Source organism: Lissotriton helveticus, chromosome 1_1 (genome assembly GCF_964261635.1).
Source record: "Lissotriton helveticus chromosome 1_1, aLisHel1.1, whole genome shotgun sequence".
NCBI lineage: Eukaryota > Metazoa > Chordata > Amphibia > Caudata > Salamandridae > Lissotriton > Lissotriton helveticus.
Window position 1 is genome coordinate 496813966 of NC_136057.1, and position 18324 is coordinate 496832289.

At 47.5% G+C, this 18324-nt stretch overlaps 1 protein-coding gene across 2 annotated transcripts in view; it reads left to right on the forward strand.

Annotated features, from left to right (window-relative positions):
- The window catches only part of PWP1 (PWP1 homolog, endonuclein), a 460981-nt gene that overhangs the window by 62094 nt on the left and 380563 nt on the right, over positions 1–18324 (forward strand). Inside the window, exon 4 of one of the 2 annotated variants that reach the window (XM_078673945.1) lies at positions 9462–9547. In XM_078673945.1, the coding sequence (XP_078530071.1) occupies positions 9462–9547 (86 nt within the window). The remainder of the gene's footprint in view (positions 1–9461; positions 9548–18324) is intronic. The other variant, XM_078673946.1, reaches the window with a different exon arrangement.

The following is an 18324-nucleotide window of genomic DNA, read 5'->3' on the forward strand; positions in this document are numbered from 1 at the left end:
CACCTGTGGAACAATTCGAAAAAACCAAACCCCCCCCCACTCCCCCCCTCCCTGCCCCCCTGCTAGACGGACCCAGAACTGCCCGCCCCCCCAACTTAGCAGAGTGCCTGACCCAAACCCCAAACACAGTACTTGCTCGTTGGGGTGAAGGACTCTCCGGAGTCGGCGGCCTCCTTCCATGTCCACGGAGGACCTCCGCCCAGGACCCTTGACGGCCCGCCCGCCCGCCCAACGTTGCATTCAGTCTATTCTAGTAAGCCCGGGAAGTCATTGTTCGTCGTTATTCTCAGTTTCGTGAGCCTCGCTCAGGGGGGAGTGTGGATCTGCGTCCCCACCGGATGTTTGGGAGCCTGAACGGAATCCATTAGTGCGGTGCTTGTTGGGTCTAGTGGAGCGGCGAGGCAGGCCCGTCTGTCTCCATCCTTCTAGCCAGTCGTGTGCAGCCTCCGGAGTGTCGAAGAACCAAGTTTTGTTGTCCGCCACGACTCTCAACTTGGCTGGGAATAGCATGGCATAGGGAATTTCTCTCGCCCTAAGTTCCTTCTTGACTTCAAAGAATGTCTTCCTCCTGCGTGCGACCTCTGCCGTATAGTCTGGAAAGAACGCCAAGGTAGAATTTTGAATTCTAACTGGGGGTGAATTTCTTGCCGCTTGCAAGATCGCATCCCTGTCTCTAAAATTGAAGAGTCGTGCAATGATCGGCCGTGGGGCTACGCCTTGCTTCGGACGTCCCCCCGGGACCCGATGCGCTCTTTCTACTGAGAAAAAGGGGGAAAGACCCTTGGGTTTGAGTTCTTGTTCGATCAGTTTTTCCACATAAAGGTCCATCGCCCTCGTGTCCTCCGACTCCGGAACCCCTATAATGCGGATGTTGTTCCGTCTTGAGCGCCCTTCTTGCTCGTCCAGCTTTTCACGCAAGTCTCTATTTTCTTTCGAGATCCGTTCCACACTAATCTGGAGCTCCGAGACATCCTCCACTAAAGATTTGGTCACGACCTCCATCGAGGAAACTTTTTCCGACATCTTGTGGAAGTCGGCTCTTATTAGTGTTATTTCTGTCGAGATCGATCCCACTGTCGCCTGTACTTGCGTCAGGGCTCGCATTACGTCCTCCAGGGTCGCCTTCTTGCCTCCTGCCGGATCAGTTGTCTTGCTCGCCTGCGCTTTAGCGTCTGGCGGGGAAGAGGTCGTTTTGTCATATGCGTACCTCTTAAGTCGCGACTGCGTGCTCCCTCCCTTCGGCCCTTTACCTGCCATGGCAGCTGACGTTGCAATAAGGGGTCGCTGTGGACAAAGTTCTCAGGAAGTTGAGTCCCTCCAGAAGGAATCCCGGTGGAGGCCCGCCGCTGCGTCAGTAGCTCCTGGACGTGGCTGGGCCTATCTGGTGTCTGAGGGAGCTATTGTCTTCGTCCTCGTCTCTTAGCCCGCCGGCGAGTCTAGCAGGCGAGGCTGTGTCGCCGCGTGGTCCGCCGGGCCCATAGACCCGCGTCGCTTAAGTAGTGGAGGTATCCCTTGGCCGGGGTGGCGTACGTGATTAACGCCTTGGTGGTCGCTTTCACTGGTCCTCTGTTAGTCCCTGGATGGCTGGTGCTGTCCCCGATGTCTCCAGGTCCCAGCCGGGTTTATTTCAGCCGCACACAGGGATGCGCCCACCGACCTGCAGAGTCAATGGGAATACAGCGATGCCCAGTAGCGGAGTAGGACCCCCCTCTGTAATGTCGGGGGTCCGACTGTACTGCGTCCCAGCAGTCAAATTTAGAACATTGTGCGCCGAGGATGGGGTGTGGGCGCCCAAGATGACCGGATCCACTGCGCAGGAAAATGTTTGCGTGGCTATTTCTGCGGTGGACTCACGCTCCGGTGCGCTAATGGCCGCCCCTGCGTCACTCCTCGAAATGTTGGTGTCCCTCGTGCCAGGCCCCCTGCGGCCCGATCGATGGCAGCCCCCGACCCCTACGTGTCAAACAGGGTGCCGCGATACTCTCCGTGGCACCCCTGCAGTTCTGTGCCTCAGTTCCTCCGGTGATCGGGGGCAAGATGGCGGCCCCGGGCCCAGATGAACGGGTCTGGCCGCCGCTGCACAAAGGCCTGGACCGTTTCCTGCACTCACCGGGCAGCAGTCAATGGCGGCTAGTCTCTCGGGCACTAGTGTCAGAGGCTCCGGCGGTCGTGTTGAGCTGCGAGCCCCTCTCGTTCCCGGTGCTCCGTTGCGAGCGGCTGCTTCCGGGTCCTTCTCGCCCAGCCCGCAGAACTTCCTGTCGGCCCCTTTACTTCAGGCAGGTCTCCGGCTCCAGTTTCGTTCGGCGGCCTGAGTGGGCTATACGGCTAACTTCGCTTCCCGCAGTTGGATTTACAATCTGGTTGCTGTCGGGCGCGCCGCCCGGCCCCGGGCTTCAGTCCCTTCCCGTAGGGTGATATTTAGAATCGGATAGTTGATCGGATCTGTCCGGAGGCCGCTTCAACCGCGGAGCTCGCCCTCTAAGCTGCCGCCATCTCAGGCTGCTAGCCACGCCCCCATATTTTATAGTTTTGTTCATAAGGGTTATTTGTAGATTTTGTTTTCAGTTTGTCTCAGTCTTGGCACACGTCGAGTTAAGGCCCATTACTGTTTTTTGGCTGCAAGGGAAAACGGCACCAATGCAATTACATGTCCCAGAGCCCTCCCCAGAAATAATTAACAAGGCATATCAAAATACCCCATAATTACCAAGTATAGCAAAGAAAACACCACAGAAATCAGTGAGTTATACAGAGCATATAAAAAAACTACTTAACTGGCTGCGAAGCAGCGAAGAAAGAGGAAGAAGGCACAAGATGGACACCCTAAGTAGATGTCATGGACACTGTGAAAGGACTGATGTTACCCTTGTTACGATGGATTGATGGGATTTATAGTTTCTGTTATACCAAAATCACGTTTGTTTTCTTGGACTAATGCTTTTTAGGTCTCGCCTGTCGATGCGCATGCGCATCGAGCTTGCGAGACTATTGGGGCTTAACCACTCTTTAACTAACTTGCAAGGAATCGTGGCGATTCCTTGCAGTGCCCGTGACTTTTAAGCTCAATGCGCATGCGCATTGAGCTTAAAAGCGCGTGCACATCAGTTCCCTCAGCCGCACTCCAGGCCCCTGCTGCTTTCACACCCTCTCCCCGCTCCGCCCCCTCCCCTGCCCGCCGTGTCGCATTTCTCCTCCCCCCTCCCCTTATTTTTTTTACCCGCTCCGCCCCCTCCCCTGCCCGCCGTGTCGCATTTCTTTTCTCCTCTTTGCTCCTCCAGCAGTTCTCTGTCACCTTTCCTTCTCTCCTCCCTTGTCCACCTTTTCATTGTTTTTGCCCACCTCTCCTCCAGTTGAACTCTGTCACTAGCTCCTTTCAGCCCCTTCTCATTCCAGTGTTTTCGGGTCCCATCTCATGCTTGTTATAAAGGGGCTGCCAAAAGCGTACTTACTCCCCTCACGACGCTCCTTCCGCTCCGCCCCCTCCCCACTCTCTCTCCCGGCACACCTCCCCCTCCAGCATACAACACGAAATTCAGGCTCCGCCAGCTCGTCGATTTATTTTAGTACCAACCAATTGAAAAGTCGCCAAACATATGCTTTACTTGAAGTTTGAATTATTTTACTTAGCTTGGGGCTGACGATTATTTGACAGTGAGCGCGACACGCATGAAAGGGTATCCTTGAAGGAAATTCAGTTTCTTCAACAGGCACTCCGCTCCGCCCGCCCTCCCCTGCCTGCCGTGTCGCATTTCTTCAGGGCACCTCCCCTCATCACTTCCCCAGCAGCATCTGTTCCCCAGCCTGCCTAGAGCAGCTCTTCCTGCTCCGCCCTCTCCCCACTCTCTCTCCCCTCACGACGCTCCTCCCGCTCTGCCCCCTCCCCACTCTCTCTCCCAGCACACCTCCCCCTCCAGCATACAACACGGAATTCAGGCTCCGCCAGCTCGTCGATTTATTTTAGTACCAACCAATTGACATGTTCCTGTAACTTATTTAAAACTACCATATTTTATAAAACACAACTACGCCCAAATTATTTACTCATCACTTTCGCGGTGGCAAGTTTGCAATTCATGAAAGGGGGAATGGGAAGTCACCAAACATATGCTTTACTTGAAGTTTGACTTATTTTACTTAGCTTGGGGCTGTCGATTATTTGACAGTGAGCGCGACACGCATGAAAGGGTCTCCTTGAAGGAAATTCAGTTTCTTCAACAGGCACTCTGCTCAGCACCCCACCCTTCCCACACACGTGACTGCTGCCTTCTTTTAAGCTACAAATGAAGCGTACTTACTCCCCTCACGACGCTCCTCCCGCTCCGCCCCCTCCCCACTCTCTCTCCCAGCACACCTCCCCCTCCAGCATACAACACGAAATTCAGGCTCCGCCAGCTCGTCGATTTATTTTAGTACCAACCAATTGACATGTTCCTGTAACTTATTTAAAACTACCATATTTTATAAAACACAATTACGCCCAAATTATTTACTCATCACTTTCGCGGTGGCAAGTCTGCAATTCATGAAAGGGGGAATGGGAAGTCACCAAACATATGCTTTACTTGAAGTTTGACTTATTTTACTTAGCTTGGGGCTGTCAATTATTTGACAGTGAGCGCGACACGCATGAGAGGGTGTCCTTGAAGGAAATTCAGTTTCTTCAACAGGCACTCTGCTCAGCACCCCACCCTTCCCACACACGTGACTGCTGCCTTCTTTTAAGCTACAAATGAAGCGTACTTACTAACACTCAAACCTTCCTGCCTGAACAATTACCTTAACCGGCATATTACACCAGGCTCCAGCACGTGTGACGTGTGGAGTTCAATCTCTTACCTAAATGTCATTTCAAAGTCACATCTGAAAAGAGCTTGCTTATAATGTATAATGGCGCTGACGCATGGCTGATATAGTTCACGTGATAAATAATGATACACTTGTAACTTTCATTGTTTTACGCACAATTTCCGCAGGAGCATGATAAAAATTAAAACGTAGGCACTCACCCACGCAACGGCACTCACCCACGCAACAACACTCACACATGCAACGCCACTCACCCACGCAACGCCACTCACTCAAAGCAACGCCACTCACCCACGCAACGCCACTCACCCACGCAACGCCACTCACCCACGCAACGCCACTCACACACGCAACCCCACTCATCCACGCAACGCCACTCACACATGCAACGCCACTCACACATGCAACGCCACTCACACATGCAACGCCACTCACACATGCAACGCCACTCACCCACGCAACGCCACTCACCCACGCAACGCCACTCACCCACGCAACGCCACTCACCCACGCAATAACACTCACACATGCAACGCCACTCACCCATGCAACGCCACTCACCCATGCAACGCCACTCACCCACGCAACAACACTCACACATGCAACGCCACTCACCCACGCAACGCCACTCACCCACGCAACGCCACTCACTCAAAGCCACTCACACCCACGCAGTGCCACTTTCACCCACACTGTACAGTGCACAATAGGTCTCGCAGTAGGAAAGTTGGAGCTATTGGTTTTGTAAATGACAAAGCCCTTTATGTTTTTAACATGAAAACAAAAATAAAAGGCATTGTTATTTGCAATTGTAATAGCTCCAACTTTCCTACTGCGAGACCTATTGGCAACGCCAGTGCTTGTTTTCCTTTGTTCGGAACATATAAGCATTTTGTGGAGCTTTTCTGGGCTGCTGTGAGTTTTGTATTATAATAAATAGCGAAGAAGGAAAAGCATAATCTGAAGCCTCCGGTCTTGACATAGAATCTCTTTACAGCTGTCAGAACGATCGAGAGGAACTGCTGGCCTGTCTCTTCTTCAGAGAGCCATCCAATGTGTCGATGTGGGACCTAACGTGACCCGGGGAACAGTAACATCAAGCGGGGTTGGCGGCGCTAGTTTTGAGCTTATTGGGCATATCAGAAAGCATTCTATGCACAGACCGGGTAATTGAGGCATTTGGCGTTAGAAAGGTAGGTGCCTCAGTACAGAAAGCAGTTGGATTAGCGCTCCAGGGGGCTCTTCAATCACATTTTCTGGCCATTAACCCTCCGATCGAGTACGGGAAGTGAGACAGCCCACCGCCATTGCCCCTGATAACAGTTCTATGTTCAAAATGTTACCCTGCACTGACTTTTCACTACCTGAAGTGCTGAGCTTCGAAAATCACACGCGCACACTAGCAGGTAAAATTAATCTCGATCCTGCTCTGTCAGGCACAGCGTGGCAGTGAGCACCGGACATTATTCAAATTGCTCTGCTGAATAGCTCAGCAGGGGCTCAGATCAGGGCTGCAGAGCTTGGCACCTTCGCTGCCACAGACTCGTTCCACTCCTGCTGATTAGCGCTCACAGCCAATGAGCCTACCCTGTCATGAGTACCGGTACTCTCCACATCAGTAGAGAAGTGCCGGTACTCAGAGTGATACATTTAAGAACTGCCGGTACTCCGTACCGGTGAGTATCGGCCCATTTAAAGCACTGGCTCTAAGACTAAGCCTCATTAACAAGTATATGGTCTTTTACAGAACTGTGAAGTACTCGAGAGCGGCAGCAGTAAGACGGACGCCAGACCGCAACAGCTCAAATACTGCCCGGGAAGCTGTCCCAGCCCGAGCTGACACACACGCCAATGGGCGTTGTGCGGCTGACTCAGTTAGAGGCCATTGCTTTGAAAAAGCAAATATTAATTAGGTAAATGCTCTGTACATTGGCCCACAAGGCTCTCCATGCCTCGGGAGCAAAATATCTTCAAAGAAGGCTTCCCTTCTACCGTCCGGCCCGATCTTTGAGATCAGAATCACTTCTCCTTGCTGTGGTTCCTCGTGTAAAAAGGGCCCGTATGGGAGGTCGTTCCTTCAGGCTGTTGGCGCCACAGCTTTGGAACACTCTGCCCTTGGCACTACGCAGTACCTCTAATCTGTTGACCTTTAGGAAAGGCCTCAAAACTTGGCTCTTTTCCCTTTAGTATGTTTCTCTTCTTTCTGTTGGGCTTCTTTTATTTTACAGTGTTGTGTTATTCTGCTACAGGCTTCTAATAAAAGCGCCGGGACACTCCACGGAGTAGCCGTGCGCTATACAAAAACAATTATAACATAACATAACATAACATTATTACGGCTGTAATCCCATGACAAGCTCAAAGTCACAAGGCAGAAGTGGTCAGACCGAAAGGGCTGAGTTGGAGATCAAGAGCTAAACGAATCCCTCCGAAGTTCAAACTGGAAATATCAGTTTCTTTATCAGAACGAATAATAGTTGTATAAAATAGCACGAATGGATGAATTTAAAACTTGTAAAGTGCACTGCCACCCACAATGGTGCATCCTGGCTCTCAGGTTAAATCAGATACTCAGTAGAACAAGCATTACAATGCAATAGGTCTCGCATTTGCGAAAGTTTGAGCTTGTAAATGACAAAGGCATTTATTTATGTTTTGTTTTTTAAAACTGATAAATAAAAGGCATTGTCATTTAGCCTAAACTCTTGCAAATGCGAGACCTATTGCATTGTAAATGCTTGTTTTATGAAGACTTGAAGTTGTTTAATAAGTCCTCCGAAGGGAGTTGACTCCTGCACGACGAGGCTTTTTTTCTAGTTGCATTTGATGTGCTCCTAATTATCGACATTTAAATAATATCGCATTTGAAAAGTTTGATGCTCAAGACCACGTACACAGATAAGGAAACACAAAACTATAGGATTTTGAATCTGAAAAAGCTTTGGCATGGCCTGTTTTCTGCACTTTCTGTAGAAAATGAAGATGATTGATCAATAATTGTTGATTTTGTGTGAATGGATTAGTGTATGAGTACGGGTTGCTGACAGTAGGAAGATGGACGGTTAGATGGCTGGGTAAGTGAGTGAGGATAGAAGAAATGAGATGATAAATGTGTTGATGGATGAAGGAATAGGGGATGTATAAATGGGTCCGTATACGTATTGATGAAGGATAGTGTGAGAATGGATGAAAGTGAGAAGATGTTTCATTATTGAATGCTTACCAATGAACAAGGATGGCTGAACTGATGATTGAAAGTTGTGTGCATGTTTGGACGAGTGAGAATAGATGATAAATAAATTAGAATTGATTGTTGAAATAGAGAAGATGTATGAAAGAATCAACCAACGTGATTGATGTATTTAAACTTGTGTTTATTAGCATTTTTCATGTCGAACACAAAAAACATAAAGTACATGCATTATCCGAGACACGCACGCATTTAAAACCACATCAACTATGAGATGTCTCGATCAGCTCTCACCTCGCATACTCATCATCCATATATCACCTGCATCAGAGTTTACAATATACAATAGGCCCAATTAATGGTTAATTCACCAGTCACTACCCCACAGAGGCGATTCCACTACTAAGTGCCTGCACTTGGTTCCCGCACCTACTCTCCTCGACGGGGCTTCCATTTCCACCTCAGGGGTCTACGGTTGGAGCTCTTCGCTCATTTCATCTACTTCCACCAGTTGCTTCACCATCTCTCCCCATATTTTCAAATCTCGTTCCGCATTTTCATCTGTCAACCAACATGATTGATGATCAATAAATAGGGACGGATGAATCGATGCATACCTGAAAGTGGATGGATGAATGAGAGCTTGAGGACTGATGGGGGAATGGATAAATGGGCACATCTGTGATCTATGAATGAGCAACTAAATGTGAAAATTAGGAAAGTGAGAATGAATGGTGGATACTCATCACAGACTTTTTAAAATAACAATGTGTGTCTGACATTGGTTGTCTCGTGCACTTATCAGTGAGATTGGGCTAGTTACCATTATAGTTGCAGCATGCGTAGCATGAATAAACCAAGGCTGATGGACAGATGAATGGCCAAACACATGAGCATTTCTGGATGGATGGATGAATGAGACTGAGCATGGTCAGATAAATGAAGCAAATAAACCTGTCTGAGATGGAAGTGGACGTTGTGTTATTATTTACCAGAATGCATCTATCATTGAACTCCAAAGCTGTTGCATGTCTGCACAGAATCGAATCTTACAAGAAAACATGTACCTCTGTCTAAAGTGAACCTACGCTGCTATATGCAGCCATAATACTACCCATGAATAAAGCGCACTGTGGTATGTAATAGTCCCCTCAGGAACTGATCAGGTCTAAGCATGAACCTCTGATCAAACAGTGCTATTCTGTCATGCTCTCTGATTCTCTATCATGCATTTAAGATGGCTTGCGCTTACGTCAGTATGTGGTTGAGCATGAAAAGTCCAAAACAGCAAACTAAGAAGATCACCAGCAGGGATTTTTGAGTTTGTGTGTCCAGATCTTTGCTTTCAGTGTAATATTTTCTTTAAAGAGGACTGTGCATTATGTTTGGCCATTATTTTTCTAATTAGGTTCTTGATGATAACATATACACAATGTTCCATATCTTGTTCCTTTTCCTCTTCTAGAAGCTGTGAGCCTTGGTGATAGCTTAGCTGGCCTCTCTGTTCATGCAAGCAATGCAGAAGATCCTTATATTACGATCAAAGATACAGTAAGTAAAAGTTTATCAAGCAATGTCTTTTCCTCCTACTATTTCACATTGCATTAATTATCTAATGGGAAAGTCAATCAGTGATTTTCACGTTATGGAAAAGCAATGACAATGGCATGGATGGGGTGCGTGTGTAATTGAGAACTTGAGCTAAAAGTGTATGCAAGGAATGTAAGTCACCATAGAAGGTTGTGTTTATCTGAAAAATAAAGCCCCTGCACAATACATAAGGTAAACAACAGTATGTCCAGTACCACACTTGCTCTGTATTTTATCAACCGCTTGACGAGGAATTCCCCAAACATCCTTTTGTGCTTATAAACTGATCTGCCAGGTATTCTGCAAGTTTGGCTACCAGTAAACAACAGCTTCAGTACCCTAGATTTTCTAGCGCCCGTTGTGCTAGGCAGTCTACACTGAGCTCTGCTCAGTTATCTTGGACTTCAAAACCCTTTTATTACTTTAGGATAGCTAGAGAGTACTTCTTGCTTTATATTGAGTCTGTATTTGTTTACCTACATTACGACTTTGCCATGTCAGAGAAGGAAAAGAAGAGCCTGTTCAGATTCTGTGCTACTTGTCCTATAAACAGGCTCCATTAAGCTGACCCTCATAAGGACTGAATGTATTGCCTTTATCCGGATCATAAGGCTAAAGACTGTAATGTGTGTTGTAACTTTTTTAATAAAACCTTAAAAGCCATGAGGGGTGGCTGCTCATATGGCTTCAGAAACTTAAGGCAAGGAAGGAGCCAATGTCTAGTGACGACAGTGAAGAGGAATCTTAATCATCTTCCAAGAGGTCACATAAGAGAGAAAGGTCTCCCTGTTCTTCCTCTTCTTTTGAGTGACCTAAAAAAGCCTAAAGAATGACCACCAATGGGTTTTACAGGTGCAGCCCTTCTAAATCTCACGAAACAACTAAAGGAGAAAGAAAGGTATTCATCTTCTAAAAGACCTGAAAAAGCGAGGTCTGAGCTGCCTACACCACCCCATCCGGTGCACCATTCCAGCAAGAAACCACCATCGGTTCCATCTGCTGATAAACCGCTGATGACGAACCGTCAACGAGGCCATTGAAGTCTTCTACGACAAAACCATACAGTCATCAACGCCAACTGCTCAGTGACCCTTTATCCACATTGTCTCTGCCTTCAGCTGCTCGCTCGATTACATCCTCATTGATGACCCATCTGCCTAACCTGTCGACACCCAAAGGCACTGTTCCTCAGTCTACGAGGACACTTCCACTGACGTTGCTGACTTCCACCTCGACGATGATGAAAACTTCGATGTCTTGTCCATCGACAAACACCAAGGTTTTGCCGTAGTTAATTACATCATGTTGGAACTGGCTCTTTATGCAGCGTTATCCCCAAACTTTTTGCTTCTTCCTCCCTTATTTTCCCTGACCTGTGGTTGTTGGCAATGGGACTCTGGGCACTTTACCACTGCTGATCAGTGCTAAAGTGCATATGCTCTCTTTGTAAATTGTTATTGTAATCGGTTATCCATGATTGGCATATTTGTATCACCAAGAAGTCCCTAGTAAGGTGCACTGAGTGTGCCAGGGCTGGTGATACAAATGCTACTAGTGGGCCTGCAGCACTGATTGTGCCACCCACATGAGTAGCCCTAAAATGGTGTCTCAGGCCTGCCACCGCAGTACCTGTGTGCAGTCTGTGAACTGCCATGTCCTCCTGGTCAGTGTCCCCACTGACCAAGCCTAACCCTTCCCTTTCTGTACACATTGGGCACCCCTATGGAAGGCCCAAGGTACCTCCCTGGGCAGGGTGCAGTGTATGTGGAAGGTAGAGCATGTACTAGTGCAGGTGACATGCTCTGGTAGTGAATTACAGCCATTTTCGTGTTTCACTATTGGAAGGTTATCTTGCCCCTTAGGCTATCATGGGGAATGCTGGCTACAGTGGCTACAAGCATATCTTCCCATAGGCGCAAGATAGGACATAAAAGTCTGGTATCCCTGAACTCAGAATTTAATAACACATCTTTTAGGAAAGGTGGTTTTTAAATCCTGTGTTTGAGAACAGCATTTTTAGAAAGTGTCTGTTTTCTTGTCTGACCTTTCTGTGTGCCTTGGCCTGTTTGTGAATTGACTGTCTGGTTTGTGAGTGACAGGGCTGGGAGATTCCAGGAGACAGAATGAGTCCGCCCAGTGGTGAATAGAGAGATCTGCATCTAGATGGGAGGGAGGAGTTGCACCTGAGACCTGAATAGGACTGTGCCTGCCCCCCACAGTGCTGGCTCCACCCCCTGTGGTGTGTCTGATGTCCCTGCCCTGCACTGTGAAAGGAGAGAAGGAATCATGTCCACAAAGTGCTCCAGGGCTGTCCTTTCCCTCCAGAATGCTGGCTCCACCTCCTGTGTGGTGTCGGATGTCTCTGCTCTGCACTCTGAAAGGAAAGGAGAAGCCAGGAAAACAAAGTGCTCCAGGAACATCCAGAACTGGTTCAGACGGGCTCAGAGCCCTCCTACACAAAGGGAACAAAAACTTTTTGGGGTATAAGTACAGGACCCCAGACCCCAGAAAATTAGATCATCCTGGAATCAAGAAGGAACCTCTGTCAAGGAGAAAGCTGAAACTGAAGAAGGAAGACTGTCCTGCTGTTGATCTGCTGGACTGACCTGCTATTGCTTTGCTGCCAAGGAGAGGGGAAGGACTTTGCTTTTGGTGCAGTGTCCCCTTGCTTGAAGGAATCTCCAAGGGCCTGAGAAGAGCTGGCTCCCTGTTAAGAAGTCCCAGGAGCAAAAGGACTTCACCCCCAGCTTCCCTGAACTGTGCTGAGAGAGATCTGTCCTTCCTAGAGTGCTTGGGCCAGTTGTGTTGTCTCTGGAAGTTGTACCTGTGTTGGGAATCTCGAAACCAAGCTTTTAAAGACTTTCTGCAAGTTTTGTCGCATCGCTCGATTGCGGAGCGCATCCCCGACAGTGCAGGGAAATTCCCGCCGCTACGAAGGCCGAGATCGTCGCAGCGTTGTCGCATCCTTCGTTTGCGGGACGCACCAGACCAGTGCGGGAAGATTACCATCGCTGCGAGTGTGGTCGCAGAGCCTGTCGTCGCTGGGTGAGATCGTCGCACCGCTTGCTTGCGGACCACATCACGTCGCTGCGAGTATAGTCGCAGAGCCATCGTATCGAGGAGCTGCGAGAGGAAGATCACCGTTGGTCCGCGCATCGTCGCCCCGGAGAACGTGGCAACTCCAAAGTTCATTGCATCGTGCCTTTGCAAGCTTTTTCACTACGGAACCTCCGCACCGGAATCCATACAAGGTATCATATCCCTCCCCGTACAGACCGGAGTCACCGCATCACGCCCGCTACATCCAGCGGGGCTGTCGCATCGCCTCCCCAAGGTCTCAGGAGTGACGCATCGCTTGTTTTCCACCGCACCAGTTTCTGTTTTGGAACTTTGTCGCATTTAAAGGTACTGTTGGCTAAACGTGACGCAACTGTGAACTTTTCACGCGACTGTGGATTATTTTATCGCAACCTTAAGAACACTTTTGAAACCATATTCTTGAACTGTGTATGTTGGATTTTTGTCGTTTTGGTCTTGTGTAGTTTAGATTAAATACCTTTATTTTTCTAAACTGTTGTGGAGTCAGTTTGGGGTGTTTTCACTGTGTTACTGTGAGTGTTGATACAAATACTTTACACATTGCCTTTGATAAGCCTTGACTGTTCGTGCCAAGCTACCAAGGGGTGAGCAGTTATCTAAAGAGTGCATCCTCTTTACCCTGACTAGAAGCAAGGGTCCCTATTTGGACAGTGGTACCTACCTCTGCCAACTAGAGACCCCCAGTTCTAACACATCCCCCTCGATAGCCCTGACCACAACGCCGTCAAGGATCCCATGCACGATAGTGTTGACGGAAAAACTGCAAAACCAGGAGAACAAGGGCATTTTACCCTTGTCCACACTTCTCCCAGCTAGGTGTCACCACTGCTTCCATCCCACCTGTTAGAGGAGGATGATTCTGAGGACAAAGGTCCTTTTGGGTATGCTCACAGCCCTTCAGAATTACACATCGAGTGCCAAGAGGAAGATTATGATGAGGAAGAATATGAGGGCCAAGGTTATTACGCCTTTCAGAAGCAATATCATCCACAATATGAGGAGAAAATAGTATGCCTGCCTTCCTCACTTGTTGTAGATTTACAATTTATGCTTTCCGATTATAGGAATCTTTTTCCTCCAACACCTGCTATCACACGCCAGTTTCTCCACTAGCAAAATCTCTGCCTATACCTCCAGCTGCTCCAAAACAAGCACCACTGTTTCCGACTTCAGTCCACCATGCACCCCAACCTACTCTTCTTTACGATCATGTAACTTCTGCTGACGACAGTGTTGTGTAGTTCCTACAAATCTATATAGGCTCTACACATTTCAACAATATAAACTAAGGGATTGGTGTCCAGACGGATTCCAAACACCCCGAGGATATTTTAGTTAAAATAGATCACAGTGCCGCTATGAGCCACTATTACCAAGGAGCAAATAGCTTCTGGCAACGTTCGAACATGACAAACCTGACCACTCAGGGATTGTGGAAACAGTACAATACTTTTTGCTCTGTCACTTGTGCTCACTTTACCTCAGAGCGATACACAGAATAAATGGCATGGACGTTTTCAATAAACATTTATTGAACTAGCATTTTTCTAGTGTAAAATACTTATTCTGCAACAACCATTAGATAGAAACAGATATATTTGATTATGAGCACTAGTAGAGTAAAGCAAAGGTAGAATTCTACCATAGTGCTAAAATAATGCATATATGCAGGCATCTAGATACATAACCATGAAATGTGTACTCCTATAATGCGAACCCTAACTAGATGTACGTAGATGTACCTAAATGTACCTAACATATGTAGGTGTGGAGCTAAGAATCCCCTTAGGATAAAGCCAACCCCATTACCTGATGTGAGTGAACGAAGGACCCCGACTCCAGTAGACTCACCACCAGAAGACATTATGATTTTAAAGAGCCTTTTTTGGAAGAGCGTAAGAGCCATGCCCATTGTAAGCTACATCTCAGAAGAGGGCTTAAAAGTCATTAAGACTCCAGCCACAATAACTGCAGTCCTTCCCTGTGTGGATAAAAAAGTTCCACGCTCCAGAAGATGCTCCTACTTGTTTGACTGGTCACCCCAAGCCTGATTACGTTATCTCCCAGACAGCACAATGCAGATTTAAAAAAACCCATCCTACCCCCATAGTCATCCAGCCCCTAACTTCACTACCCTTACTCACCAAAGAAACTCTGGAAAGAGTGATGAATCAAGTCAAATCAGGCTCATCGGCTGACCCATGCCCTCCGAGGATCTACAAACAAGCCTGGCCAGGACTGGAGGATGACATACTATCGCTCCTAAACAGCTCCCTCACTTCCGGACAGGTCCCTTCTAACCTTAAGGAAGCCCGATTGATTCCTCTCTTAAAAAAGGCAGGGGCTGATACCAAGACCTTGAAAAACTATAGGCCCATTTCACAACTTCCTTTTTTAGCCAAAATACTGGAGCAGCATGTGCTGCCCAGCCTCTCTCACCACCTTGAGATCAATTCCTTGCTGGAACCCAACCAGGCCGGCTTTAGGGCCCACAATAGCACAGAATTGGTCATGCTTTCCGTGCTAGACGACCTGCGACTCAAAGCAGATAAAAAAGATCCTTGTGCCCTGGTGCTGCTTGACCTCTCCGCGGCATTTGATACGGTTAACCATCCCCTACTACTGTCGTGGATGTGGGACTTCGGTATCCAGGGCACGGCCCATGCCTGGCTGACCTCGTTCCTCGATGAACGGGTTCAGAGAGTACAACTGGATGACCTGGTATCAGAGGCAGCAAGGATCACATGTGGAGTCCCACAGGGCTCGGCCCTGTCACCCTTGATGTTCAATGCATATCTGCAGCCCCTCATCTCATCATTGAATCAGATGGACTGCAGTATATACAACTACGCTGATGACACTCAGATCATCATTCAAATTGGTAACACTCCAACAGCAGATCAAAAATTGCAAAACATCTTAAAATTTACCGTCAATTGGATGACGGCAAATTCTTTAAAAATTAATCCTGATAAGACTGAGGTGCTTGCAATTGCGACATCATCCAGCCCTTGGAGTGACCTCTTATGGCCCACTGAATTACCGGCAGAAACAGTTAAAAGCCTAGGCATAGTTGTAGATGCCAACCTCACCATGTCAGCCCAGGTCTCAGCTGTAGTGGGCACTTGCGTGGGCCTAATGAGACAACTGCGCAAACTGTCGCCCATCCTGACAGCGGACACTCTCAGGAGAGCAGTATCAGCATTAATCCTGGCACGGCTGGACTACGGCAACGTCATGTATGTCGGTACTCCGAAAAAACTAATGAACAGACTTCAGATTGTCATGAATGACGCGGCCAGACTCATTTTTAACAAACCTAGAAGGACCCATGCCACCCCACTTCTTCGCAAACTTTATTGGCTGCCAATGAATCAACGGGCCACGTTTAAGGGCCTATGCATCACGCATAAAGCCTTATATGGGCAAGCCCCTAAATACATTAAGGAACGTCTTGTCCTGTATGCCCCTAGCAGGAACTTACGATCAGCAGAGGCCGCACGACTGATCTGCCCACGGTTCAAACTGTCCTCTTTAGGAGGACGCACGTTCTCCTACACAATTCCCAGTGCATGGAATAAACTGCCTGAGAACCTGCGCAAAGAAACAAGTCTGTTGTCCTTCATAAAAAAGCTAAAAACCGTGCTATTCCAGGAGGCATGGGGTACCATCTAGCTTGCTCCCCTAACAACTTTGTGTCCACTCTCCGCTAAGCGGTTAGAGACCCTGGGTGATAAGGCGCTCTACAAATCAAAAATACAAATACAAATACAAATACCTATCACAGCACCTTCGGACAAAGATGGTAGGTGCCTTGACAACATAGGAAAAAGATTTTCATCTATGGCAGCGTTTACAGGTAGGGCAGCAAATTCACTCGCTGTTCTTGGTTGGTATGAACGCCTAATGTGGTCCAATATCGCACTAAATCTGGATCAGCTTCCAGAGGACAGTAAAGCAGAGGCTAAGAAGATTCTCCAGGAAGGAGAACACACCTCATCTGAGGTTATCAACACTGCTGTGGACACTGCCACTATGGCATTTAGACAACTTGCTGGTGCTGCTGTGTTACGCTGCCACTGTTGGCTAAAGGCTACTTTGTTTATGTTCGAGGTCCAAAACAAAATACTAGACCTCCCTTTCAAAGTCTTTTACGGCAAGCAGATGGATGAGGTTTTACAAGCTATCAAAACAGATGCAACAAAGTTGCTGAGGACGCTTCAGTACAGGAAAGTGCACTATAGGGGCGCGTGAGGAAGAGGCCTTCCACCCACAGAGGAAATTATCAGCAATATCCCTACCACACTTACACATCTTCTTCCACAACAATTTCGTCCACAGTACCCCCAACTCCACCCACCACCACCAGCAGCTTACAGTCAACCTGCACCAAAAGGTAGCAGAGGGCATCAGGGCTAAGACACAGCCCTTTGCCAATGACCACCGACAGGCTCCGGCTATTAACCCTTTTCATCAACCAAATTGGGGACAAAATATCTGCTTACCTCCATCACTTGTAGCATATAACTACAGACCACTGACTCCTGAACCATAATCAGTTTGGCCATACTCTTGAATTTCTTGACCCAGCACTCAACAAAGCATATCTGTCTCTAGGGACAAATAAAACTAACGTCCTTAGCAGAACTGATTTGGAAAAAAAGGCTCTCTTTTAGTTTGCTTTTACAAACTACTATCGGGGATGATGTCTTCCTGCATTCCCCTGGTTCCATTCTGCTGTCTAAGAATGTGTCCCCTCCAGGACAAACTCGACAAGCAGTGGCTACATGCAACAGGATCCTTCGACGATCTACTCACCGTCACTCGAGGCCTAGTCAATGCCCTATCAGGGAAGACGCATTTAAAAAAATCTGTCAGTCAGTTTTTCCTATCTGAGTATACCTTCTCCATTGGCCATAACTACTCATACCTCCTAACGTTGTGGAGCATACCTTCAGGACTTACAAGACAGTGGCAGGTGGCAAAATCATCATCTCCTTCTGCATATCAACTTGTTGGAGTTCAAGGCAGTACATGTTGCCGTACAAGCTTTCCTTCCAAGAATAAGGAACTCGGCCGTTCTTATCCGGTTGGACAATACAACCACGATGCACTACATCAGCATGCAAGGCGGCACAAGATCACGCTTCCTCCTTCAAGTCTAGAATCAAATGGAAATGCCAATGCTGCTACTTATTCTAAATCACTAGTTGAAAAAGATGTGTGCACAACTCATCACTTCATCTTTAAGCTCATTAGTAGCCTTTATTTTTATTTTTATCAACCCAATCAATTTTGTCAAAATTTTTTTTTTTAATGTTCACAATGTATTAACCACTATCCCCACAAAAACTGTATAAAAATTGCATAACATATATACAAAAAATGCATGCCATTCTCACCATCTCACTCATTCATTCATGCATTCCATCTACCTCACACATATCTCAATACAATTACAAACCAAACAATATTGCTTTTCAGAATCTTCTGTTGTTAGAAAACAATAACTGTACAATTTATCTCAAGTGGCGCAGTGCATCTGGGAGTGGGCTATTGGCAACGGAGTGTCCCTATGAGCGGAATATTTACCCAGAATCCAAAACATGATAGCAGACACTTAAAGCAGACTAAGGTCA